This window comes from Pseudorasbora parva, chromosome 21 (genome assembly GCF_024679245.1).
Source record: "Pseudorasbora parva isolate DD20220531a chromosome 21, ASM2467924v1, whole genome shotgun sequence".
Classification (NCBI taxonomy): Eukaryota; Metazoa; Chordata; class Actinopteri; order Cypriniformes; family Gobionidae; genus Pseudorasbora; species Pseudorasbora parva.
This window is the reverse complement of record NC_090192.1, coordinates 14,318,428-14,344,715: the sequence shown is the minus strand read 5'-3', so window position 1 is coordinate 14,344,715 and position 26,288 is coordinate 14,318,428. Positions and strand designations below refer to the sequence as shown.

The window sequence follows — 26,288 nt, the reverse complement described above, 5'->3', positions numbered from 1 at the left end:
GCGCAGATCCCGCACTCCATACGCACCGCTTCTACCCTGCCAACGCACTGCTTACGCGTACAGTGTGAAGCCAGCGTAAGACGTTATATATATATATATATATATATATATATATATTTTTTTTTTATATATATATATATATATATATATATATATATATATATACACACACATATATAAGTGTGTGTGTGTGTGTGTGTGTGTGTGTGTGTGTGTGTGCGTGTGTGTGTGTGCGTGTGTGTGTGTATATGTGTGCCCTTGTTTATATTACATTGTTGGGACAAGCCATATTCCTAAACACGGAAAAGGAAATTAAGGAAACTAATAAGACAACTGCAGATGCACATTTGGAAAACAACTTTAGTTTTTTATTTCCCCAAAGAAATATGCAATTTATCTTGAATTGCACCACACTCTTAATCCATCTTCTGTTTCTTTGATAGAGGTTTATTCGAAACCAATCCTGTAACCCTGAGTTTGTTCAATTAGTTTTGTGGTAAGGCCTCTGGTTAAGACACAGTAATAAACAAGTAAATTTGAGTTCAGTTTGATCTTATGATTTATTTTTGACTATTATGAACAGTAGAACGGTCTGCTAAAGTACTCTCTGAGAAGCTGCATCTGTCAACTTTTTTAGAATTTCCATCTATAATATTCCACCCTAATATTAAACTTAATATTTTGACTAGATGATTGTTGGATGGCCATTAACAGTTTCCATCCTGGCACATCCCACACACCGCACTGCAACTGCGGGCCCACATCGCGTACAGTGCGTGCATCTGAATCTCACATGTTTACCATGTTATACAGTTTTATGGACATCACAACCAAGACTGGTTGAGAAAAACTGTTTCGTTTCTGCATGTATACATGTGCTTAAATAATAATGAAAATGAACATGACTTGTTTGTCCTTTCGTTATATTGAAGTGACAGCAGTGGAGAGATTTTGAACAACAACTGTGTGATGGAGTACCACCAAAACACTGGCACCCTGAGTGCACACTTCAGGACCATGGTAAACTGCACTTAAAAGCTTTGTTACACATTGTGTTTGCACGCACCACAAAATGCTGTTAACCTTATAAAGCCTACTGTATCATATTTAACGTTTCTAAGTCCTCTTTAATCCGGATAAAAACTTTGCTGAAAGGCCTGTTGTATACAATCCTTGTCGTCTGATTAATAGTTGAGTTTTATCAAGTAAAAGGCCTTTTAGTATAATTCTAAAAATGTACACCTGTGTTTACCTTTATGTGGTAAACATGTCTTTTTTGCTGTCAAATCTTTACTGCTTTTTTATAAAAGGGGTCATATAATGGTACATGCACTTTTACAAGTTGATTGTATGGAAATGTGTGTTGGCAGTGCCTGTACACAACCAACCTATAATGATAAAAATCCATCCAGTAATCCAGCTGGAGCAGAATGGCTTCTAAACAATTTTGGTGTTCTGTTCTTGGGTGTAATAATGAACACAGCAGTCATTTTGATGTACCCGAACCGCTGAAGACGCAGTGGCTGAGTTTTGTTTTAAAGGGAATATTTCCCCGATCAACGTCAATGCTTTCATATTTGCGCGAATAATTTCTCACCAGACTGCTTTATAAATGAGGGTCAGTTTAAAGCAGGTTTTGCTTTGAAGCTGCTCCTGAAAAAAGGATCAATACCAACTATTTGTGTTTATGCTGAACCTCCAGAAGAAGTGAGTGTAACGCTTAAATCGCTTGTACGCTTCACGACGAATGCGGCTTAAGTTTACAGGGTAAGTTAAATTACGGCATGCTATCTATTTATGACGTTCCTAATTCATAATCCCACATTATAATGAACAACACGTTATGGTTATTGTGATTTTACAAACTGTATGCTGGTGATCAAGTTAATGTGGTAACACTACACTAAGCTTACTTTTGTAGATGGTTTATAAAGGCGTCTGTTACTGATTAAAACATTTTCGTACTGCACTGGACATGAGTATACATTACAACAAATTCTTAGGTCTCCTTCAACTACTGCTAAAACATTCCTGTGGTGACCAAATGTAGTACTTCAGTCCTGACAGTTGTTCCTAACACTGCATAGATAAGGTTACGCATCACTGACAAGCCTACATTTACCAAAAAAAGTTTTTATGACCATTAGCTGTAACATCAATCTGTCAATGAACCAAGGTATACATCAGTAAAACCATAGCATTCGTATCTCACTACGCTAACATTACCCTGCCAGTACATACAAAGATAGATCAAAGTGACATTATGTTAACCAACCATTCAGAACCGTCCTGTTCTAGCCTTAATTGTCGGACCATCGTTTTGTTTCGACTCCGGTTCACATTGACACAGTTGCACAGATGTGTCCTCAGAAACTCCCGTTGCCATTCTTTCTCCAAAATATACCCTCAACTGTTGTCAAGCCAACACTGTGTTAAACCGAACAACAAATCTCATTATCATTTAAAGTCGCATGCACTGAAATGGCTTGCTGAAAACAGCTGTTTTTGACCAGGTAAAATTAGTGTTTTCTTAAAATACTAATTATACTTTTTAACTGAAGTATATTACAAACTTTTAATTTAGACAGTAAAGAATTATATTAACATATTAACAAAAATGGCATTAAATGACCCCTTAAAGTAAACCTGATAATTACTTTTAGGAATAACTTAAAGGGTTATTTCACCCAAAAATTTAAATTCAAATTTTAAAAATTTTAATTTATGCTTACTCCTACTACGTAGGAGACTGAAACACGTTAGAACGAAATTGAACGTAGGTATTACGGGAAATGTAGAACAAAATGACGGTGAGTAATTAATGACAGAATTTTTGGGTGAACTAACACTTTAACCCTTCTAATGCATTAAGGTCGATACTTTAAAAAAAAAGTTGGGAAAAATATTAAGTTTTGACTGTTTTAAAAGCAGAGTCCAACTGGACTTAGGAATGCAAAAGATGTACAGTGTACAGTTTAGTTTTTTTTAAATGCATTTCAAGGGTTAATTTGTTGTGAGGAATATTTCATGATGAGAAACTTAGGTTAACTTGATTACCCATATGATTATCTATACACCAATTTAAAAAAAAAAAATGTTAATATATGAGTATCAAATATGATACACCAGGCTTTTGAGAAGTGTTCATCTCTCAATCATCATTCTACTGCATTGCATTATATGTCTTGCAACCCCCCACAAAATAAAAATGCAGAGCTTTGATCTTTAAACTAAGAATTTCAATGTCATATTAATACACTAAAACTCAGGGACGTGCACAGGATTTTTGAGGGGCAGTTGCTCTGACCTAAAAAAGGGAACCCCCCCCCCACCCCCAACCGAAACCACCCCCCATGATCTGTCCAATTACATATTATTGTTATTGCCATTATCATTATTATTTCAATGCCCCCTAGTGGTATTTATGTTCTGGTCAGGAAAAATATTATAGGTGGGGCTATTTTTTTGCAGGGGGGTCTGGGGGTTTCTCCCCCAAGAATTTTTTTTATTTCGTAGATGTGTTTTCCTGCATTTTGGTGCGTTTGAGGCCATTTCCCTTGCCTATACCAATAAAGAACTTAAACCAGTCAATATCAATAGTCTAATAAAAAAAGACAATATTAATTTAACTGCCATCAACAGTTTATGATCGTCCGTTTGTTATACCTTTCCGACAACTTTAAGTCTCACCCGACAACCGCGACAATCTCCTTCTAGTGCCGCTCATGCAGGCTCAGCCAGGGCGGTTAGAAGGAATTTGGGGGTCCCAAGCAAAATGGACATGGCTAACTTTCTACAGATAAACGGGTAATGATTAAAAAATGTTTGTAAAACTTTAAGAAACCATTTTTTAAACATCTATAAACATTGCATAGATAGACAGACCAAATATTCCTAACACTTTGTTAAGGGTTACTAGTTGGTTTGTAAACTGTCTATAAACATCATCTGTATGGTTATTATGAAGTTGCAACAGATGACTATAATACCTGTTAAATAGTTAATAAACAGTAACAGTAAAACATGTGGGTTGTCCTGATACTGTACTTCAAAATGCAACAGTGTAAAAATTGCCACACCGAATAAAGTAACTGTTCAAGATCCATTGGTAACTTATAAAAATAATATCATATTTGCATAAACTGTTACTACCATATATCCCGACTCTAGCACATTAAGATAAGCTATGAAAAAAATCATGTTCCTCTGCCTCTTTCTGGTTAAATAATGTTTATAATAATAGTTAATGCTATATTAACTATTCCAGGTTATTTATGCATAGCATAAACATAGTTAGTATAGCATGCTATGCCACTTTCATCAAAACCTATTACAAAGCTATAGCAATTTTATGTCATTAAATACGATAAACAGTTATTCTAGAACAGATGTGCGTCTTCTTTATCCATCCGTATTCCATCCGTTCGAAAACAAAGTTGCACTAACTGTTCGTTACAAGCAGCATTTGCCGTCAGTCAGGTAACGTTAGCTAATATAAACATATTTTTGCTAGCCTACCTGCTGCAAAATTACACCATTTTTGTACAAATAAAGCTATTTTATACAGTGTAATTTATCACTTACCACTATCTTGTTTTTTCTCTTTTTTCTTTTCTGGCTTCCTAAAGCATAATTCCGCTTCATGATCGCCGAGGAGGTTTTGTATTTTGCCGGCAGAGATTGCGTGGTTGGGTGGCTGTTGTCAGCGACGACTGAGAGGGCCCCCTTGAGGGGGATTCCGATAACAGTGTCATTGCACTTTACTGCATTGACTATCAAAGGGGCGCTCAAGCAGTTTGTCGTTGCATTTTATTCTTAACCTGTCGCTGTCTTGAGGCCCCAGGCCAGCTCGGTGCCCCAAGCAATTGCTTTACTTTCACTTTCGGACGGGTACCCGAATATGGAAGTGAACGAGGCTTTGCGATTTTTTTTTTTGTATCTTGGCCTACGTGAAATTCTGCATCCATTGTACGATTTTTTTTATTTATTTTTTTCCACCTCGGAAGGGCAACGTGAGTCGAGAAGGGCATATGGGCAGTTGCCCGGGCAACCTGAGCAACCCCCCTGTGCACGTCCCTGCTAAAACTACACATTTATATATATATATTCCATTATGTAATGATAAAAATTTAACTTTCATATATTTTAGATTCATTGCACACCAACTGAAATATTTCAGGTCTTTTATTGTTTTAATACTGATGATTTTGGCATACAGCTCATGAAAACCCAAAATTCCTATCTCAAAAAATTAGCATATCATGAAAAGGTTCTCTAAACAAGCTATTAACCTAATCATCTGAATCAACTAATGAACTCTAAACACCTGCAAAAGATTCCTGAGGCTTTTAAAAACTCCCAGCCTGCTTCATTACTCAAACCGCAGCCATGGCTAAGACTGCTGTCCAGAAGGCCATCATTGACACCCTCAAGCAAAAGGGTAAGACACAGAAAGAAATTTCTGAACGAATAGGCTGTTCCCAGAGTGATGTATCAAGGCACCACAGTGGGAAGTCTGTGGGAAGGAAAAGTGTGGCAAAAAACGCTGCACAATGAGAAGAGGTGACCGGACAATGAGGAAGATAGTGGAGAAGAACCGATTCCAGACCTTGGGGGACCTGCGGAAGCAGTGGACTGAGTCTGGAGTAGAAACATCCAGAGCCACCGTGCACAGGCGTGTACAGGAAATGGGCTACAGGTGCCGCATTCCTCAGGTCAAGCCACTTTTAGGCTATAGAGAAGCAGCACTGGACTGTTGCTCAGTGGTCCAAAGTACTTTTTTTCGGATGAAAGCAAATTTTGCATGTCATTCGGAAATCAAGGTGCCAGATTCTGGAGGAAGACTGGGGAGAAGGAAATGCCAAAATGCCTGAAGTCCAGTGTCAAGTACCCACAGTCAGTGATGGTCTGGGGTGCCATGTCAGCTGCTGGTGTTGGTCCACTGTGTTTTATCAAGGGCAGGGTCAATGCAGCTAGCTATCAGGAGATTTTGAAGCACTTCATGCTCCCATCTGCTGAAAAGCTTTATGGAGATAAAGATTTGGTTTTTCAGCACGACCTAGCACCAGCTCACAGTGCCGTAAATGGTTTACTGACCATGGTATTACTGTGCTCAATTGGCCTGCCAACTCTCCTGACCTGAACCCCATAGAGAATCTGTGAGATATTGTGAAGAGAAAGTTGAGAGATTCAAGACCCAACACCCTGGATGAGCTTAAGGCCGCTATTGAAGCATCCTGGGCCTCCATAACACCTCAGCAGTGCCACAGGCTGATCGCTTCATGCCACGCCACATTGAAGCAGTCATTTCTGCAAAAGGATTCTCGACCAAGTATTGAGTGCATAACGGAACATAATTATTTGAAGGTTGACTTTTTTGTATTAAAAACACTTTTCTTTTATTGGTCGGATGAAATATGTTAATTTTTTGAGATTTTTTTGGGTTTCTCTTGGGAAGAGTTTTGGGTTTTCATGAGCTGTATGCCAAAATCATCCGTATTAAAACAATAAAAGACCTGAAATATTTCAGTTGGTGTGCAATGAATCTAAAATATATGAAAGTTTAATTTTTATCATTACATTATGGAAAATAATGAACTTTATCACAATATGCAATTTTTTTTTAGAAGGACCTGTATATTATATTATATTATATTATATTATATTATATTATATTATATTATATTATATATTATATTATATTATATTATATTATATTATATTATATTATATTATATTGTATTGTATTGTATTGTATTTTATATTATATTATATTATATTATATTGTATTTTATATTATATTATATTAAATTATATTATGCATATAATGTTATGTTTTATGTTGTTATGTTATGTTATGTTATGTTATGTTATGTTATATTATATTTGTTGCTTTTTTTTATTATTTCATGATTTTTCTTTTTTTTTGATTGCTGTTTTTTGTGTGCAGTCTCTGAAGCGTATTAAACGGTCTGACCGCCGTGGGGCAGAGTCGGTGACTGAAGAAAAGTTTACAGTTCTGTTCGAGTCTCAATTCAGTGTGGGAGGAAATGAACTTGTGTTTCACGTGAAGGTGAAACATTAAACTAAAACAAAAAATATTTTGTAATTTGCTGTCTTATTATGCAACATTGTATCATTAATAAATGTGTGCCTTTTTGTTTATCTCTTGCACAGACATTATCCCTGCCTGTTGTGGTCATCGTTCATGGGAGTCAAGACAATAACGCTACAGCGACAGTTTTGTGGGATAATGCTTTCTCTGAGCCGGTTAGAGGACACATTATTTACATATTATTTGCATATTTGTATAAAATGTACTGTTCTCATGTGAAGCATCATCAATGTCTTATTTTAGTGATGCAACCAAAAATGTTTACCCCAAAATAAATACATTTGTTATTGAAATATAAACATTAATTCAGTGGCTGTAATAAAAACTAGGTTTCATGACAGATTTATTCCAACAAAGTCAACAGGTTAATATTTAACACTGCATATGTTTAACAAAAGCTTTTGTTATCAAATTGACCGAATTTGAATTTGAAAGCTCAGACAAGTTTGTTTCATATCAGGATTTTTAAAGCATATTGTGAGAATTGGATGGGAGGCTCTACAAATAATGTTTAGTGAAGTTTTGTTTATGCATCAACTGAAAACAGAATAAGATCTCTGTTTATATAAATGAAGGTCCAAACCAGTCAACCCAGCCCTAGCATCTATGCTTGCCATGTACTATAGTGCTCACAACAGAATGCATCTGTGCTCATTAGGTTCTTCATTATGTTATGTCTCCTTAGGGTCGAGTCCCGTTCATAGTGCCTGATAAGGTCCTGTGGCCGCAGTTGTGCGAGGCTCTGAATATGAAATATAAATCGGAGGTTCAGAGTGACAGAGGCCTGTCAGAAGACAATCTGGTGTTCCTCGCTCAAAAAGCCTTCAGCAGCTCCAGCAATAACCCTGAGGACTACTCCAACATGACCATCACTTGGTCTCAGTTCAATAGGGTAACCATCAACTAATACACAAACATCTCTTCTCTTATCACCTGTAGATGTTTTTTTGAGTACATTTTTTTCAGTGGTTAGCAAATCAGACTGAACGATTAGGACTGAATCAGTTGAATTGTCTGATGCATCCTTTCAGTCATGTGGGACTCTAAATGAGCAGAGAATTTCAATAATGTTACAACATACATATGTGTTTAGTTTTAATAAATACAATTTTAGAGGCATGCATTACAGTGTTTTTTCGCTGGATTTTGAGAGACCTCTGAGGGTGGACCTCTAGTGGGGTATGGGGGAATGCACAAAAAAAAAAAAAAGCATAACTGGAAATCGTTGGTTTTCCAAAATGCATGCTAAACTCACAGCACATGCAAAGATGCAGTTTAGTATGAAAGCATTCTGAAACACGGAAATTGCCGGATCTCGAGTTGATTGTGCAACAGACCATGTAGTTATTTCTTTAAATCGTTGCCTTTTGCGATTTGATAAGAGCACTAAGTCATATAGTGATTTTAGTTAATTTGCCAGATGCTTTGCCAAAGCAGTGGTACAAAGCACAACCTTATAGACCTTTTATTTTATTGTGAGAAGTGATAAAATATTTTTATTTTATTATGAAACTGGTGGGACAGATTAAACTGTGGTGGGACATATTAAAGTTGTCATGAACGTTTTTTTTTAAATATACTGTTGTCTGAGGTCAACTTATTACGTTTGCATGGTTTTTACATTCAAAACATCATAACTAATAAGTAATAGGCTATTTTCTACACTGGTTTTGAGGTTCTCTCCAAAACACTCGGTTTTGATGGGCGTGCTGCACTGGAGACTTTGAAGAACGCCCCCGGCTAGGATTGGATAAGATTTGCATATTTAATAAACTTCTGCTCACCTGTCAATTCACATGAGGGAGGGATTGTTTTGAAAGCGTCAACCGGAATGATTCTCTGACAGGGTCTCAAAACTTATTTATCAAACAAACACAATGATTTATCTCTCATCCACCCGTCATTAATACATTTTTTTATTACTTGGCCCGCCCGATCGTGAATATAAGCGCAAACCACACACGCACGCGTTCTTTAAATGCAACGGAGATCAAGAAATTAATGTTATTTCAATATTTGAGATTCACCTGCCTGCCGATGTGCTTACGTTGTGGTAGGCCGTCTGGAAAACACATAACCCCGTGACGTCGGGCTTTGTGAGCCCTGAGAGTCTGATCCCAAATTGCAATGAACCAACAAATAAAGGATTCTCATGGCTGTGACAGCGTGCTGTGCTGTTATGTTCTTTCAGACATGTCGCGTACACATACTCAAAACGATCTGTACATAAAAAAAACACGTTTTACCTCACATAAGTGTGCAGCACCATTCCTGTTGGATCCAATACTGTGTTTTAATCTCAATGGCCCTCATTTATCAAAAGTGCGTACACCAAATTTCCAGCGTACACCTTGCATACACCCAAACCCACGGTGACTTTGAGATTTATCAATATGGACGTTGGCTCAAATCCTACGCCAGCTCAGGAGGTGGTGCACGCACATTTGAGTTAGTGCGAAAAGGCGCAGAAAAACAATTCCTAACACCACAAAACACACTGACAAAGATATGCTATATTATGACCCACAGTAAAAACAACAACAACAACATAGTAATTATAAACTTCAGTGTTTATTTTTGTGCAACATGGACTTCAATGTTTAATTTGTGTGACTATAGGCTACCAAAGCATTTGAGGGATGCATTCCTCCAGTTGTGAGCCTGTGTGCTTTACCTGATGTTTCATTGTTAGGCCCGGCAGCTGCGCACGGACTGGGACTGAATAATTCAGACTGACAAAATAATAAAATTCCCTTTAATCCCACTCTTTAAACTCCCAAATAAAACAATTTCGTTTTTTTCCACTTCCCATTGACTTATGTCCTAATCAGTGCCATGACTAGTGGACTAGTAAGATGATTGAGACGCACCCGATCGCCACGTTGGAGAAGTTTCGCTTCTTTGCCGTCTTCCGTGTGTCCATGGCGTCAAATGAGGGCGTGGGGGGGGGGAAACTTGAATATATAGGGGCGTGTTATTCTAATGACGATCGGTTTCAACCGCGGCATTTATCAAGGGCAAGATTGCGTACACCTGGATTGCAGAGGTGCGCACCGCTTCATAAATCAGGCGGTGAGAGGAGTGTAAGCATAATCCTACGCCAACATATACGCCCGTTTCTACGCAAGATTGATAAATGAGGGCCATTGTGTCTGCAAATCCAGTATCGACCTGAGACTTGTTTACAAACAATCATCTTGCTATTTTTAGCGTTTATTGCTCGGTAACGTGATCAGTTTAGCTCTATGAGTTGGTGGGCGGGGCTATAGAAGCAGCATAGAGGCGGTGTTTCCCTCTTCTAATACGTCATTGATTTGAGAGCCTCGTTTTCTAGGCCTGGTGTCTATAAAAGCTTTTCTTTTACTAACAAGGCAGTTTTCAGCTCTGAAATGGATTCTTATATTACCATGACCTTTTATATATCAAAGTCTAGGGGAAAGTTGATTTCTGAATTCATCACACCTTTAAACTGTGGTGGGCCGCCAGAGCTGCTAATATAAACAATTTGTATTTCCGAATGCTAGTGTGCAGCGCCATTACTTTAGTTTTGTTTCTCAGAACATAAAAAGAATGCAATGCAGTCTCCAGACTCAGTATCCAGTCTTGGCTGTTCTTGTGTTGACAGGAGAGTTTGCCGGGCAGGAACTTCACATTCTGGCAGTGGTTTGATGGAGTCATTGAGCTAATGAAAAAACACCTGAAGTCTCACTGGAATGATGGGTAAAGACTTGATTCCATGCACTTCATATAGTAATAAGACTACATTTTGTTAAAATATTGTATGTTCATCTGTAGAGCGATTTTGGGTTTTCTGAACAAGCAGCAAGCTCAGGACATGTTGATGTCCAAACCAAACGGCACTTTCCTTCTGCGCTTCAGCGACTCTGAAATCGGAGGCATCACCATTGCATGGGTCGCAGAAAACCCGCACAAAGCAGGTAAGAAGCACAGTAAAGGGTTAGTAAAGACTATATTAGTCAGAATGCAGTTGCATGGCATCCATCATACTGAGTATGTGTGTTTTGCTGTGCAGGAGAAAGGATGGTGTGGAATCTGATGCCCTTTACTACTAAAGATTTCTCCATCCGCTCTCTCGCCGATCGGATCAGTGATCTGAACCACCTGCTTTTCCTCTATCCCAGCCAGTCCAAAGAGGAAGTCTTCTCCCGTTACTGCACACCTCCAAATGGTATGCACGCCGCCTTTTGCAAATATATCAAAAATGCATGGTTACAAATCTCTGTAAAAATCTTTTAAATTCCAAAATAGGTCATTTTGGGTGATTAGTGTAGATCTGACGTTTGCAGTATCAGTAGTATGACTCAGTTTGGTACCCACTGATAAGCGGCCGCTTTTAAACACTTGCGTGCATGTGTGCATGCATATCCTATTAAGAGTATGGATGTAGCGTTTCACTCAACTCACGATGCATTATGATGCACAACGCTAATTTATTAACAAAATAACACTTAAAAAAATTATAAAAATAAAAGTATCCTTTTAAACATTCTGCATATTTATTTGTAAAATGTAAATATTTATTTGATTTCTAATAATAACTCCGTTTAAATATTTTTTAAAATCCTCAAAAAGTTCCTTCAAGGAGATCTTTCAATGGTGTTTTCTTTGGATGAAGTTGTTTCAGGTTCTTCACCCGCATCCTATAGCAGAATAGCAGAAAAAAAAGACTAGGTCACGTTTAAGTACAACAGTGACAGGGGTTTAATGTTGTTATAAAGGCAAGATTTTAATTATAGTTTGTATTATTACACTTGCAAGAGTAAGAAAAACAGAACACTTAAATAAATATGCCATAATCAACAAATTATTGAGAAAAAAATCCATGTGCACATTTAGAGAAAGAGATAGTAAAATAAATACAACACCTGGTTCTGCAAAAGCACATATTTCTCCTTCAGTCTGTGCTATACATCCTCGCACTGGTCTTTCTTTGGATGAGGAAGAGTCTGGAATTAATTTACTACGGCAGAAAACATCTTTCGCTGTGAAAACACTGATGCACCTTGTGATCTCCATGGCCAATTTCCCTCGATGCTGCAGTCAGTGCAAATCTGCCGGTCAGTGTGGTTTGGCCTAGGGCTGTAAACAATCCAATCAGATCCAAAATAAAAGTTTGTGTTAATGTAATATATATATGTGTGTACTGTGTATAATTTTTATATATATTTGAATGCACAATCATACATGTATATATTTAAGAAAAAAAGTCAAAATACTGTTTCTATGTATCTATGTATGTATATGTGTGTGTGTGTGTATGTATGTATGTATATATATATATATATATATATATATATATATAAGATTTAAAGATTTTATATAGGAATATAACAAAATGTTTTTAAATATATTCATGCATGTGTGTGTATTTATAAATGCATAATAATTATACAGTACACACACATTTTATGTAAACACAAACTTTTATTTTGGATCCGATTAATCACAATTAATTGTTCAGAGCCCTAGTGGCCTATTCTATTCTATTTTACATGCCTATTTTACTGACTGGAGCCTCTCACTGTGGTGATTATTAGTTGTCGGAAAGTCAAATGCGGCCACATCGCCGAGTCAGCGCAAACTGTGTGCTTGCCGCCACCATGCTTCTATTTGATGCCGCTTGCACCAACTTCCATATGAATGAACTGAAAACATTAGTTTATTTCACTCTTTTTCACGCCAGTGTGCACGCATAGTCCGTAACACTAGCTACAACTTGCTGGTTGCTATAGTGCCTATAAAGTGAGGTCACAGTAAATGGTTTAAGCATCCCTGCTGTTTAAAACGCGTATTGTGATCCGTTTAACATCTCAACCGACTTGAATGGTCACACATTTGTATCGGTTTTCAACTGACTCTGACTGAAAAGGGGTCACAGACCGTCGCACACCAGACGCGAAGCTCAATGTTGCGCAACGTTGTGCCAGGTCTTTAAAATTCGATTACAAATAGTTAAAAATAGTTATAAAAATAAATATAAAAATTGTTTTACCCTCCTGCTGACTAGTGTCGTACCCCTCCCAACCCATTTACACACACATAGATGATTCGACTATCAGTCGACTATAGAAAGATTCTACAATTCTGATTTGAGTGTGTAAAGCTTGTGGCGGGTGCTAATTTCCATCCCTGCGGTACAAGGAGCTTCTACACTGTTGAATACAGCAGTATGCCGGCGGGTTGGCACATGAGCAGTGTGTTTTGTCTGCGTACAGGTGACAGTGATGGAAGTTGTGCAAAACTTTGCTGTGCACTAAATAAAGTTGTATGAACTATAAACGTCGTGTTTATTTTGAGTAACAGGGGACGACACCCCTACAACATGCTTTTTTTATTGTTGGACTTTAGAGCCAATCACAAACCTGTTTCTTGAGTGAGGGATGAAGCGAGTCATACTGTTTTTCTCTCCATTTTTAACTTTTTAATATTAAATAATATTTGTATTATTTGGTATGTCCAACTTTTGCAGCAGTTACAGCAGCACATCTCTCTGGCATATATTCAATATATCAGTCAATATATTTGCTCTGAGAACTTCAACACTAATGTCATCCCATGCCTTCTGCAACGGATGCCAAAGGCTTTCCTTTGAATGTACAATAGATCCAGTTTATTTTCCAACTCGCCCCAGATGTGCTCGATGGGGTTAAGGTCCGGACTTTAAGTGGGACAGTCCATCGTTTTAAATGTTCCAGCAGATTCCTTCTGTCGCGTAGTTCTAGCAATAGTTAGAAGAATGTTTCGATCTTATTGTCCTCTTGGAAAATAAATCTGGGCCCAATAAGACAGCTCCCAGATGCCAAGTGTTCTAATACTTTTGGCCACCATTGTAAATTTAAAACATTGTTAAAGACAAGTAAACAGTCAGTAACAAAATAAGAACAAATTATCAAATTTCAACCAAAAGCACACATACATACAATATACCAAAGATATAATGAAATAAAAGAAATGAACAATATAACAGATACAAATGGAAATAATAATACAGTAAGCAAATGTAAAATAACACTGCATAGTCTTCAGTGTTTAAATTAAACATCCTTATTATTGAATCTTTATAAGAGTTACAAAAGTTATTCAGTCAAGACCAGTGAGTGATTTTTTTTTTTTTTTTTTTTTTTGTCCTTTGTTGTATGATTAAGGTTAAAATCCTAGAAAGCGCCAGGGATATTTGGCTGGTGTCAGAGCAAATGCACGTATCAAATATACTAATACTGTACTCATGCATTTACTTTCTCAACTGTTAACGCTCATGTAAGACATAACCGACTGTATTTACTTGGATACTCACTATGTTTTGACAATTTTGTGTGAATTTGTCCAGTCAAGTGCAAGACGACGTGAAAAAGAGCTCATTTTAGTATTTGTAATGCATTTTTTACTCACATTTCGTGCTTGGCGAGTGTTAATTTTAGGCCTATAACTATAACAAATAAATGATGAACATGATTTAAGAGATTTATTGTGCAGTGTAGGCAATTTCACAGATAAGAGGAGTTTTCAGCAATGCAGCAAAGCATTTTTATAAAACAGTGTACTCCAAATATGTTTAGTAGCTTCTACAGCTAAACACTTCTTATCACTTGATCACTTGTCCCTTTAAAACAGTTTATTTAACTGGAAATTATATGAAAATATTGATTGAAAGTAATGTATTATTTACTTATTATGAATAATAATTAACTTTTGTTTTATTGTAAAAAACCTTCTTTTTTAAAAAAGTTAAATTAGTTAAGTTGTTGCCGGGAGTTCGTTATAGCTGTTTTTGATATGGGATCTCACCCAAACAAATGTCCTCCTTACATTACTTTACATTACTACTTTTGCAGCAATAAGATTTACAGATTTCTGTTTTTGGAGTCGAATGAGCTAATTTTCCTGCTGATGCGACACAATTTTGTTAGAGGTTAGGGTTGTGCCGATGGAAGATATCATCGTCCATCGTGATGGCTGACCGACATCAAGATGGAGAAACACCGTGATGCTCCGCCCCGCCCCGCTGCGAGTCTTGCGAGTTGACACCAGAGTATGTGAGCGGATTGGAGCGGCGGCAATTTCTCCTCCACTCTCTATGCATTCAATAATCACCCCGCTCCAGGTTCACAATTACCCGCTCCCTGCTCCACTCCTCGCTCACTGATATCAGAAACACCGCTCCGTCTTTGCTTATTAGATTTAATAGTTTTTTTAAAAATTTTGCATTAATATATGTGAGAAAAAGAAAAAAAACATTAAAAAGGAATGTAATTGTTTTAAATATTCAAATCATAAAAGTGTTGGGCATTGTCAGCTGAGCTTCGTAAGCTGAAGAGTGAATGAACACTAATAAAATAGATTAATAAACTCACTAAAATGCATCCTATATGATATTATTTCAGATATATGCAGTACATAAACTAGAACTTACACAAGTGAACTTGAACCATGCTAGTCAGAATGTGTAACTCACATTGTGGTTGTGCATAACATGCTAACCACGGGTAACTAAAGCACCAAGAATTTACTACATTCTCCTGCAACAATCGTGTAGTAAAAATAATATATTTGGTCTCCCCTATCACGAGTGCTTAATTAGGGAGATATATAAAATGTGCAGTGTTGGGGGAGGGGACCAGGACCAGAATAAATGCTCTGTCTAGATGAAAAATCTTCACTTTGGATCTTGTGAATGATTTGAATGATGTGAAAGTCTTTAATGAATGTGATCTTGTTTTTTCCAGCAAAAGCAGTGGGGGATGGATATGTCAAACCAGAGATCAAGCAGGTGGTGAAGGTTGAGTGAGTATTTTTCTCTTCTCAAGTTATTTTACAAAAATACAAAAACAATCCAAATCAAATCCACATGATGATCATCAGCATTCCCTGGATATTAGAGAAATGTTCCCACTTAAATATGCCTAATGTGTATATATGTATATATTATGGATATATAAGGAAATCCTGTCTTCTGCCTTTGCAACAAAGAAACTGTCAGGGTATATGTATTCCTGACCAAATAATTTTTGGAAAATGTCCAAAATAATATCAGTATGTTAAAATAATAATGGAAGTTATTGCCCTTATTTTCACACAATATTATAATGTGTATTAAATTCAATATACATAAAGCATTACAAATTCTCAGTATATTGCAAGAAATTTCTTGAGCAAGACATCAAATGTTACAGACATCAGGTTAAATGATCTGCATGTATTTTCTTTTCCTTATCAGGTTTACTTTACCCAATCCTGAACCGTCTTCTGGGAATTCCTTCATGGAGCATGCAGCATCGCCCACCGTCGGCCAACACCATAACTTCACAATCTATCCATCAATGTAAGTTCTCAGTAACATTTAAATGCCTTTTTCCCTGTGCTATTTGTGCCAATCTCTCCAATAACATGATTGCATGATTGTATGCAGTACCGTGGGAAGTAGGGGTGCTGAGGGTTCTGCAGCACCCTCTGACATGGAACCCAAGAAAAAATTAGGTGGGGGTGTTTTAAATAAACCAATCAAAATGTTTTAAAGGGTTAGTTCACCCAAAAATGAAAATTATTTCATTAATTACTCACCCTCATGTTATTGGACCCCTGTAACACCTTCATTCATCTTCAGAACACAAATGAAGATATTTTTGTTGAAAACTGATGGTGAGGAAGGCTTCAGAAAGGCCTACATTTTGTGTGAGATCCAGGTGAGTTAACGTCAGAGACCTACACGGAAGACAATAACTTGGCGGAAAAAGTCATTATTTAGATTTTTTTTGCGCACAAAAACTATTATTGACGCTTGGTAAAATTATTGTACAGCCACTGTAGTGAGATGGACTTTGTGACGAAGTCTTTAGTGCCTTTTATGGGTCTAGTGAATGGATCAGTTGAAATGTACTGAATGCCAATGGAGGCCTTTCTGAAGCCTTCCTCAACCATCAGCTTTCAACAAAAATATCTTCATTTGTGTTCCGAAAATGAACAAAGGATTTATGGGTGTCCAACGACATGAGGGTGAGTAATTAATGAAATAATTTTCATTTTTGGGTGAACTAACCCTTTAACAAAAAAACAAAGAAATTGAATTCATTTTATTAATGCGTCTATTCATTAGAATTCATTGGAAACATTAATGACTGTAAAAAGTAAACCTGTAACATACTTTGTCTACAACATTAACAATTAACAACCATTTCTACAGTCATTGCAAAGAGAGCGCAGAAAGAGAGCGAGAGTCTACTCGTCCCTCAGCAGCAACTAATCTCACATTCTAGTTATTTATCAAACTTTTTACTTAAGCGTCTTGGCTATACCCTAGGGAAGTGTTCCTACCGATTTCCTACCGTGTGTATCCTACCGATACCGATGTTCCTATCGATTAATAAACTTGTGACAACACTGGTGTTACCGATTACACCACGTATTTTACAAACACAGATATTTGTTGATGACACCCAGGAACTGTAGCAACTTACTTTGATCTTTAATGTTAGATCTTTCCCTTTCTTGGAAAATGTTTTATTCTTAATGCTGATTAAATATTATTTTTTTAAGAAGGAAAAAAAACAACAATAAAATAGTAAAATGACAAATTCTCTGGTTTTCTCAGATCAAAACGGAAAAAGAAAAACACTCTTGTGGTGTTAGGAAACATCCCTGGTTAGGAATAACAAAGCAAACATCTCTTCAACAAAGCTTTTCAAACAGTATACCGTATGTTTAAAATGAAATTAAATTTTTTATGGCAAATGGTGTTACTGTTAACATGTTCAATTCAACTAAGTTACCTCAGGATTTGTTGTTGTTTATTAGCTCAATCCAAATACAGTATAAATAATTTGAATTTTTTTTAACAATTTAACAATCTTTGATGCACAACGCACAGTGACTTTTCAGTTAGATAAAGGCCTTGTTTGCCTTTGCAAAATGTTTATGCACTTTAATTAAATATAATAAATATATATATTTTTAAAATACAGTTTGCTATTATTTTGTTTTAAATGGGGGCGGGGGGGGGGGAATCAAATCAAATCGGAAATCAAGTTTTTTATTTAAAAAATCGCAGATTTTTTTAGGGGGAAAAATCGCCCAGCCCTACTCTGGGCAGATCCAATAGTTTTAAACTTCAACAGTACCCGCCTTCAAGGAAGTTAACGCTTGTCAATGGAGAGTAGCCAGACTCTGTTCAAATTAAATGTACGAGAGTCAGGCTACAAGTATAGTATAATACAGTACAGAGAAATGTCATGTCAGAGTGGGATTTGAGCGTGATAGGTGAGTGGAGTGTTTGCTTGGGCTGTGAGAGATTGAGTGGAGCGCGATGGCATAGAGCAGAATATTGAGCTGAGCATCACGCCGCTTCGTTCACATGCTCTGGTTGTAACATCTAAACATCTTTAGATTTTCCCCTTACTTTAAAACGAATGCTTAATTTGTGGTTTATTATTATTTTTTAATGCAAGCACGACAACAATAAAACCGCCAAACTCACTAATATTAAAGGGATAGATTACCCAAAAATGCAACTAAGGATGACAGAATTGTACTCTCCATTTAACCGAAGCAATGCAACTTTATTATCAAAAGTTCTCTTGCTCTTTTGCCTCCGCCATCGTCCTGCCAGTCATCAGTCTAGATCACCTCTAGTCATGGACTCCTGTGGTTTCTCTTGGTCTATGGAACCCCACCCTTTTTTTTTCTCAGCCACCCCTGCTCAAAATATGTTCCTGCTGCTATGATTGTATATTTGTATGATTGTTGTGTGTGTATGTGTCCGAAGGAATGAATCCATGTTAGACACAGAAGGTGAATTCGATCTGGATGAGACCATGGACATGGCCCGGCAGGTGGAGGAGTTCCTTCGACAGCCCATTGAAACCCAATGGAGTGGACAACAGTCATGACCTTTAACCCTGTGATCTCTCATCTCAGCTACACAAAAAACTCTATGGTTCCATTCCATATTTTTATCTTAACAAATGTGAAATGTTGTTTGTCAATGGTGAATAGTGGATGTCTAACTGCCTTTGCATTTTCGTGATGTATGCGTAATTTCCCAAAATTAACCAGCAAAACACAGAACATCATGTCATGTACAATGACACACATTATGGACTTCACAATGTGGACTTTTATTGGGCTTAATATGAGTGGCTGCATAACAAGTCTAATGTGGGTTTTACACTTTCATCACCCTTTACCTTTACACTTAAACCTACATGGTCAAATCTTTGTCCAATCAGACGGTTGGCTCATTGAAGACATTTAGCTATTAGTATTCAGTCTTCTCAATTTGTACACCTCAAATTAAAATGCTATACAGCTGTTTCATTCCTATGTTGGGCCAGTGGTGCACAAAACGACAAAATGTAAAAAGAAAAACAAGTTAACAACACAGCAGAATCAAGCCACAACACAATGGAAGTGCTTCTGCACAATAGTGTGCTTAACAAACTACTTAAAGGTGAAGTGTGAAGTATGTAATATTGACAGCTAGTGGTTGAAACGGGTACTGCAGTCCAAATTCAAAATATTCGAGAGTTGTTTGCCCCATCCCTTCCCTCTCAGGCTGGTCTCTTTAATGGGTTGCCAGGTTGAGGACACGCAACAGGAACAAACGCAATTGACAATGAAAGGCGTCAAGCCTGATGATCTAAGTTTATGAGATTGATTTAGCTGCGTTTTAATACGCCTCTGGTCATAGAGCTTTTTAGATGGATGCTGAGGCATTTTAGGTTTGGTGGAATCTGCAATCTCTGACCCAGTTTGTTTGCTGGCTTCCATGGCAGCAATACGCTGTGGTTTCCACCTATTGGTAACTCAGGGTGTCGAAATTGCATTGGGTATATTGGCAGTGGGCAGGGTCACACAGGCCAAAAACAGGCATTACGACACGTTACAGACATTTCAAAGTAGAATAACTGGCTGTTGCATTATATTTTGAAGAAACGAGAATGTGAATTTAGCATGTTTCCTAATATTTGGAAACATGGTGTTTTTATGATTTACTACATAAAAACAAATTGCATACAGCTACTAATTTGTTAATTACTTATCAATGTGTGAACCTCACCTCAACCTCAACATATCTCCAGCATCCATATCTATAGTGCTACTTGAGTTACATGTTTGCTGAGTAAAAAAGGTGGTCCGGGTGTTAATTCTGATAAAGAATTGTATTATCTCAGATTTGAACAGTTACTATTGCACCACTTTTTATTACATTTGAATGAACCAGTCAGTTCAAGACAACCTCTCATACAAGACACTTTATAACGGCCTAGCAAAAGGCAACTTTTTTTTTACTGTACCAAACTTTTTTTATGAGCACTTAGACTTCACGTGCGGGATAGTACACACTGAGCATCCTATTATCTTTCAGCCTAATTCAAAATGCCATTTCTCAGAAACAACAGGGTGTGCGTTAAAGCTAATATAAGTGCTTCATACTAGGGATAATGGCCTAATGAAATCTAAATATTGAACGGTTTTTACTTAAAACTGGTTAATACACAAAGCCACGTATTGCACAATCAGCCAATTTCACAGTACCATTTCTCAGCCGCTATAGAGGCTGTGTTAAAGCTAACATATAGGCTTTATACTAGAGTTAATGGAGTTTTTACTGTACCAATATTTTTTATAGACACTTGTTAAAGGTGTACTATGTAGTATTTTTGCAGTAAAATATCCAAAAATTTGCTAGGCCAGTGTTATATATGTTTTTCAGTTGAGTTTTCACAATATCCAAAATGTTTCCAACTATTTGTAAATTTTGAGAAAATTGCTATTTTAACCAAGGAGCCAGGACGTCTGAGGGAGTCACGTCAATTGCGTCATGTCTGCGTCACCCTCGGTTTGCAGAAACGCTTTACTCTTAGTGTAAACAAGTCTCACAGCAGCCGCTGATCGAATGCACAGAGTAACGTCATAATATAATTTTAAACACACTTAAATGTGCCTGATATGATAAACAGAGCTCCGTTACCCATGACGCTCATGACCGGAAAAGTGGAAATAGTCCGGCGACTGTGTCCCATCATAATAAAAGTCCAGCTGCTCGCGAACTGCGTGTTCGGCAACAATAGCTCCAGTGGCCTTGCTCAGCTCCACAACACTCTGTCCTGCTCTGCTTCATACTACACTAATGTTAATAATCACATTCATGAACATGATTTCTGCCTGAGTTCTATCCCGTTTCTTTTCCACTGGCTGTGAGGTGAAGACCACGTCGCAAAATTTTGAACTCAAACTTGGCGTCATCAAACTATGCCTTTGTTTTGAATAGGCGCCCTCTGGCGGACGGAAAAGTTACATAGTGTAGCTTTAACACTGTTAACCCGAACCTGTTTAGCCTACACACTATGGGGGCTGAGAAACGATGGTGTTGTGGTTTGTTTCTGTTGTTTTGTGTCTTGAACCATGTCCTTCATTATTTATGTGAAGGTAGTCCTAGCTGTTTTGGTTAGCATTTAAAGTGGTGTTATTTCTCCCCAACTTAGTTACAGAATTTCCTAGCTCTGTAAATTGATGAACACATCACCTCAGGATTCCATAATTCTGGCTCATCACCTCAGAATATCCCTGTTGTCCATATTAAGTAAAGTTTGAATTGTGTGCTTATGTCATCCTAGTCATTATGAGCCACACCCGTCAACTCAGACAAACAGCCTAGGATGAATAAAAAGTAAAAGACAATCCAACTGGTGAAAAACTGCATATGACCATCTGATTTGGGGTGTATTGAAGGAGTTAATCATTGTTACTACTGTTCATCTTGTCTGTGCAGATATAAAGAATAAATAATATAGCTTCAAATTAAAATAGCTTACCTATGGGTATAATTTAGCAGAGTCTGGCTTACATTTTCAGAATGTCCTTTTGTTTATCTTTACCAAGTTTTCTTAAATTTAGACATCAGACATTTTCAGAACGAAGTGATAATTGACACTTTTGATAACATTTTGCGATTCGATATTTAAATTATGCCCTTGGTTAAGGTTTAAATATGTAGCTTTTGTAAAGTTAGTAATTTAAGTCTTAATTTGCCGAGACAAAGTAAATTAGGCGATAGTATTAGGCGAGTCCTCCTTTCTAAACATCACTCAGCAAGCAGCCCCACAGAGTAACATGTCCATAACCAATGGTGTGAGTGGGCTGGGAGTATCTGATTGTCTGTACGATGGAGTGAATACTTGATAATTGTTTTGGAAATAGAGATTGATGATACCGGTGCAGTAATTCTGTGGTAAATCGCGCTGAAAGAGAAAGATATTTAACACATAACCTTGAGTTTGACAAGAACATTTGCTTATGTTAGTCATAAACCGCATGTTCTCTGATAAACGGGCAATGATGTTATGGTGGTTGTGTTTGATTTGAAAGTGTCTATTATCAATGTCTGGTCTATCCTGCATCTTTTGGCCATATCTTAAAGAACTGACTTCCTCCTAGCTTAGATTCTTAATTTTACCAAAAGCATTTTCATTTCCTCTTCCTGTGCCTTAAACAGCTAAGGTTTGTCAGTAGTTATACCAAAGTCTAGTGTTAGCTTCCAGATTTTCTGCCACTTTCAAATTTATATTTCAGATATACAGATACATAATTAACTTGCAAAACATCTTGATCCCAGTAAAAATCTCTAAACAATAATCAATAGGCAAAATTGCATAAGATGTCAATCTTGTTTTTATAAAGTTTTTTTTTTTAGAGCACTTTTTTCTCCCTTATAGCTTTTTTCTAAGCCTTTTTTTCTCTATAGTGAATGGGTTTTATAGATATCAAATATCAAAAATGTTGTCTTTAAAGGGCCAGTCCCTTAAAAAAAAAAAAAAAAAAAAAACTAAATAATGGAAAATGTTTTCTTTTAACAACCTTTCCCTCATGTCAGTCAAGATAAAGTCGCTCCCCCAATAATAGATCTCAGGAAAATAAACCTCAAAGAGATATCTTTATAGTACCTATGCAGACATAGAATTTTATATAAAAATAAACAAAAATATATATATTGAGGAATGGCTATAGTGTACACAGTTATCTAAAAACATATAATGTTGCGATGCAAATAAATTGTGCTTGAATTGTCTTTAGAGCTACTGTAAATTGTTTTCAATGTGAACGTAACATAATGTGATGGCTTGGCTTAGTCTTTTTTCCCTACTCATTTGACCATTATTTTTACTTTCATTGTGTTGGAAAAAGATCTCATTGTTTTCGGTATGTAACAGGAGTGCAGAGGGTTGTCCTGTATTAGTTTTTTTTGTTTGTTTGTTTTATAATGATTGGCTGGCTATACATTAACCCTCATATTATATGGCTACCTAACTAATAAAAATTTAAATGCATGAATTTGAGTGGGAATTATTTTATCATGCGAGGGTGGAAAGAACCACCACAATCCTCTGCTTGACAAAGTCAAATAATCCACAGAGCCGTGTAATAATGATCTAACTCAGTCCGTTATTTTGGCAGGTGTGCTGTTGCCTTGACACATTATTATGGATTTACTTAGAAGTACGCCACCTGAACTGAATCTCATGAGCCTCCATTGGACATAGACCCGAGCAGAGCAGTATACTGATGCTTTTATACAGTGAGAAAAAAAAGCATTTGAACACCCTGCTATTTTGCAAGTTCTCCCACTTATAAATCATGGAGGGATCTGAAATTGTCATCGTAGGTGCATGTCCACTGTGAGAGCCATAATCAAAAAAAAAAAAGAATCAAGAAATCACAATGTATGATTTTTTTAAAACTATTTATTTGTATGATATAGCTGCAAATAAGTATTTGAAATCCTGAGAAAATCAACGTTAATAATTTTTGGTACAGTAGCCTTTGTTTGCAATTACAGAGGTCAAACGTTTCCTGTAGTTTTTCACCAGGTTTGCACACACTGAAGGAGGGATTTTGGCGCACTCCTCCACACAGATCTTCTCTAGATCAGTCAGGTTTCTGGCCTGTCACTGAGAAACACAGAGTTTGAGCTCCCTCCAAAGATTCTCTATTGGGTTAAGGTCTGGAGACTGGCTAGGCCACGCCAGAGCCTTGATATGCTTCTTACAGAGCCACTCCTTGGTTATCCTGGCTGTGTGCTTCGGGTCATTGTCATGTTGGAAGACCCACCCTCAACCCATCTTCAATGCTCTGACTGAGGGAAGGAGGTTGGTCCCCAAAATCTCGCAATACATGGCCCTGGTCATCCTCCTTAATACAGTGCAGTTACCCTGTCCCATGTGCAGACAAAAAAAAACAAAGCATGATGCTACCACCCCCATGCTTCACAGTAGAGATGGTGTTCTTGGAATGGTACTCATCATTCTTCTTCCTCCAAACACGTTTATTGGAATTATGATCAAAACGATATATTTTGGTCTCATCTGACCACATGGCTTTCTCCCGTGACTCCTCTGGATCATCCAAATGGTCAATGGCAAACTTAAGACGGGCCTGGACATGTGCTTGTTTAAGCAGGGGAACCTTCCGTGCCATGCATGATTTCAAACCATGACGTCTTAGTGTATTACCAACAGTAACCTTGGAAAGGTGGTCCCAGCTCTTTTCAGGTCATTGACCAGCTCCTCCCGAGTAGTTCTGGGCTGATTTCTCACCTTTCTTAGGGTCATTGAGGTGAGATCTTGCATGGAGCCCCAGTCTGAGGGAGACTGACAGTCATGTTTAGCTTCTTCCATTTTCTAATGATTGCTCCAACAGTGGACCTTTTTTCAACAAGCTGCTTGGCAATTTTCCCGTAGCCCTTTCCAGCCTTGTAGAGGTGTACAATTTTGTCTCTAGTGTCTTTGACAGCTCTTTGGTCTTGGCCTAGCTTAGAAATCTAGACCCACCCTAGCGGCAGCAAATCTAATTTGCAGCGAGTGTCATCTAGCAACTCTCAATTCAATTCTGAGCTATAAACGCCAAACTCTGGTCACGCCAATCACATCGTGTATAGAGTCGGCGGGCGGGGCTTAATATAATGACGGCCGAGTTGCGTGTGCTTCTAGTAAACACAGAAATTGGCGAATGGCGGTCTTTCGAATCAGCTTTGACCACAACTCTGGAAGACTTGGAGTTAAGCTTTTCTCTGAGAATGGCACTGAAGTCATTCTTAAGAAGGGAAGATGTGTTCTGAGTTTTGCGTCAAATACGTCAAAAGTTTAATCTGTCAACGAGCTCTGCTTCACCTTCGTTGCTCTGGTTGGTTGTAGCGATATCCAATTACGCAATGCACGCCTTGGAAAGGGAGTTTGAAAGACAACCGTTTATCCGCCCCTCGGATTAAGCTGTTAATGGTGAGTTTCCAGACCAAACATCTTGATGTGGGTCTGGCTTGTCAGGCTAGTCTTGGCCATGTTAGTAGTTGGATTCTTATTGATTGTATGGGGTGGACAGGTGTCTTTATGCAGCTAATGACCTCAAACAGGTGCATCTAATTTAGGATAATAAATGGAGTGGAGGTGGACATTTTAAAGGCAGACTAACAGGTCTTTGAGGGTCAGAATTCTAGCTGATAGACAGGTGTTCAAATACTTATTTGCAGCTGTATCAAACAAATAAATATGTAAAAAAATAATATATTGTGATTTCTGGATGTTTTTTTTTAGATTGTCTCTCACAGTGGACATGCACCTACGATGACAATTTTAGACCCCTCTAGGATTTCCAAGTGGGAGAACTTGCAAAATAGCAGCATGTTCAAATACTTATTTTCCTCACTGTATAGTTTTACAGCTTTTATCCAAAGGGACTTAGAAATGAGGAATACAGCAAGCAATGTTTCATAAAGAGATGATAATAATAATAATTTATATTATTAATCTATATGTGCTTTTGAGGGTACTCAAAGCGGGTTTACATATACAGGGAGTGTAGAATTATTAGGCAAGTTGTATTTTTGAGGATTAATTTTATTATTGAACAACAACCATGTTCTCAATGAACTCAAAAAACTCATTAATATCAAAGCTGAATATTTTTGGAAGTTTTAGTTTTTAGTTTTAGCTATTTTAGGGGGATATCTGTGTGTGCAGGTGACTATTACTGTGCATAATTATTAGGCAACTTAACAAAAAACAAATTTATACCCATTTCAATTATTTATTTTTACCAGTGAAACCAATATAACATCTCAACATTCACAAATATACATTTCTGACATTTAAAAACCAAACAAAAACAA

The 26,288-nt window shown here is 37.2% G+C and overlaps 1 protein-coding gene across 2 annotated transcripts in view; it reads left to right on the top strand.

Moving 5' to 3' along the window:
* stat5b (signal transducer and activator of transcription 5b) overlaps window positions 1–19,992 on the top strand; it is a 44,127-nt gene extending 24,135 nt beyond the window's left edge. Inside the window, exons 10-19 of one of the 2 annotated variants that reach the window (XM_067429138.1) lie at window positions 933–1,020; window positions 6,950–7,072; window positions 7,177–7,269; window positions 7,800–8,006; window positions 10,740–10,834; window positions 10,910–11,052; window positions 11,148–11,303; window positions 15,859–15,916; window positions 16,350–16,454; window positions 18,891–19,992. In XM_067429138.1, the coding sequence (XP_067285239.1) occupies window positions 933–1,020; window positions 6,950–7,072; window positions 7,177–7,269; window positions 7,800–8,006; window positions 10,740–10,834; window positions 10,910–11,052; window positions 11,148–11,303; window positions 15,859–15,916; window positions 16,350–16,454; window positions 18,891–19,014 (1,192 nt within the window). In that variant the 3' untranslated portion in view covers window positions 19,015–19,992. Of the gene's footprint in view, window positions 1–929; window positions 1,021–6,949; window positions 7,073–7,176; window positions 7,270–7,799; window positions 8,007–10,739; window positions 10,835–10,909; window positions 11,053–11,147; window positions 11,304–15,858; window positions 15,917–16,349; window positions 16,455–18,890 lie in introns of both variants that reach the window. The other variant, XM_067429137.1, reaches the window with a different exon arrangement.
* The last annotated feature ends 6,296 nt before the right edge of the window (window positions 19,993–26,288 follow it).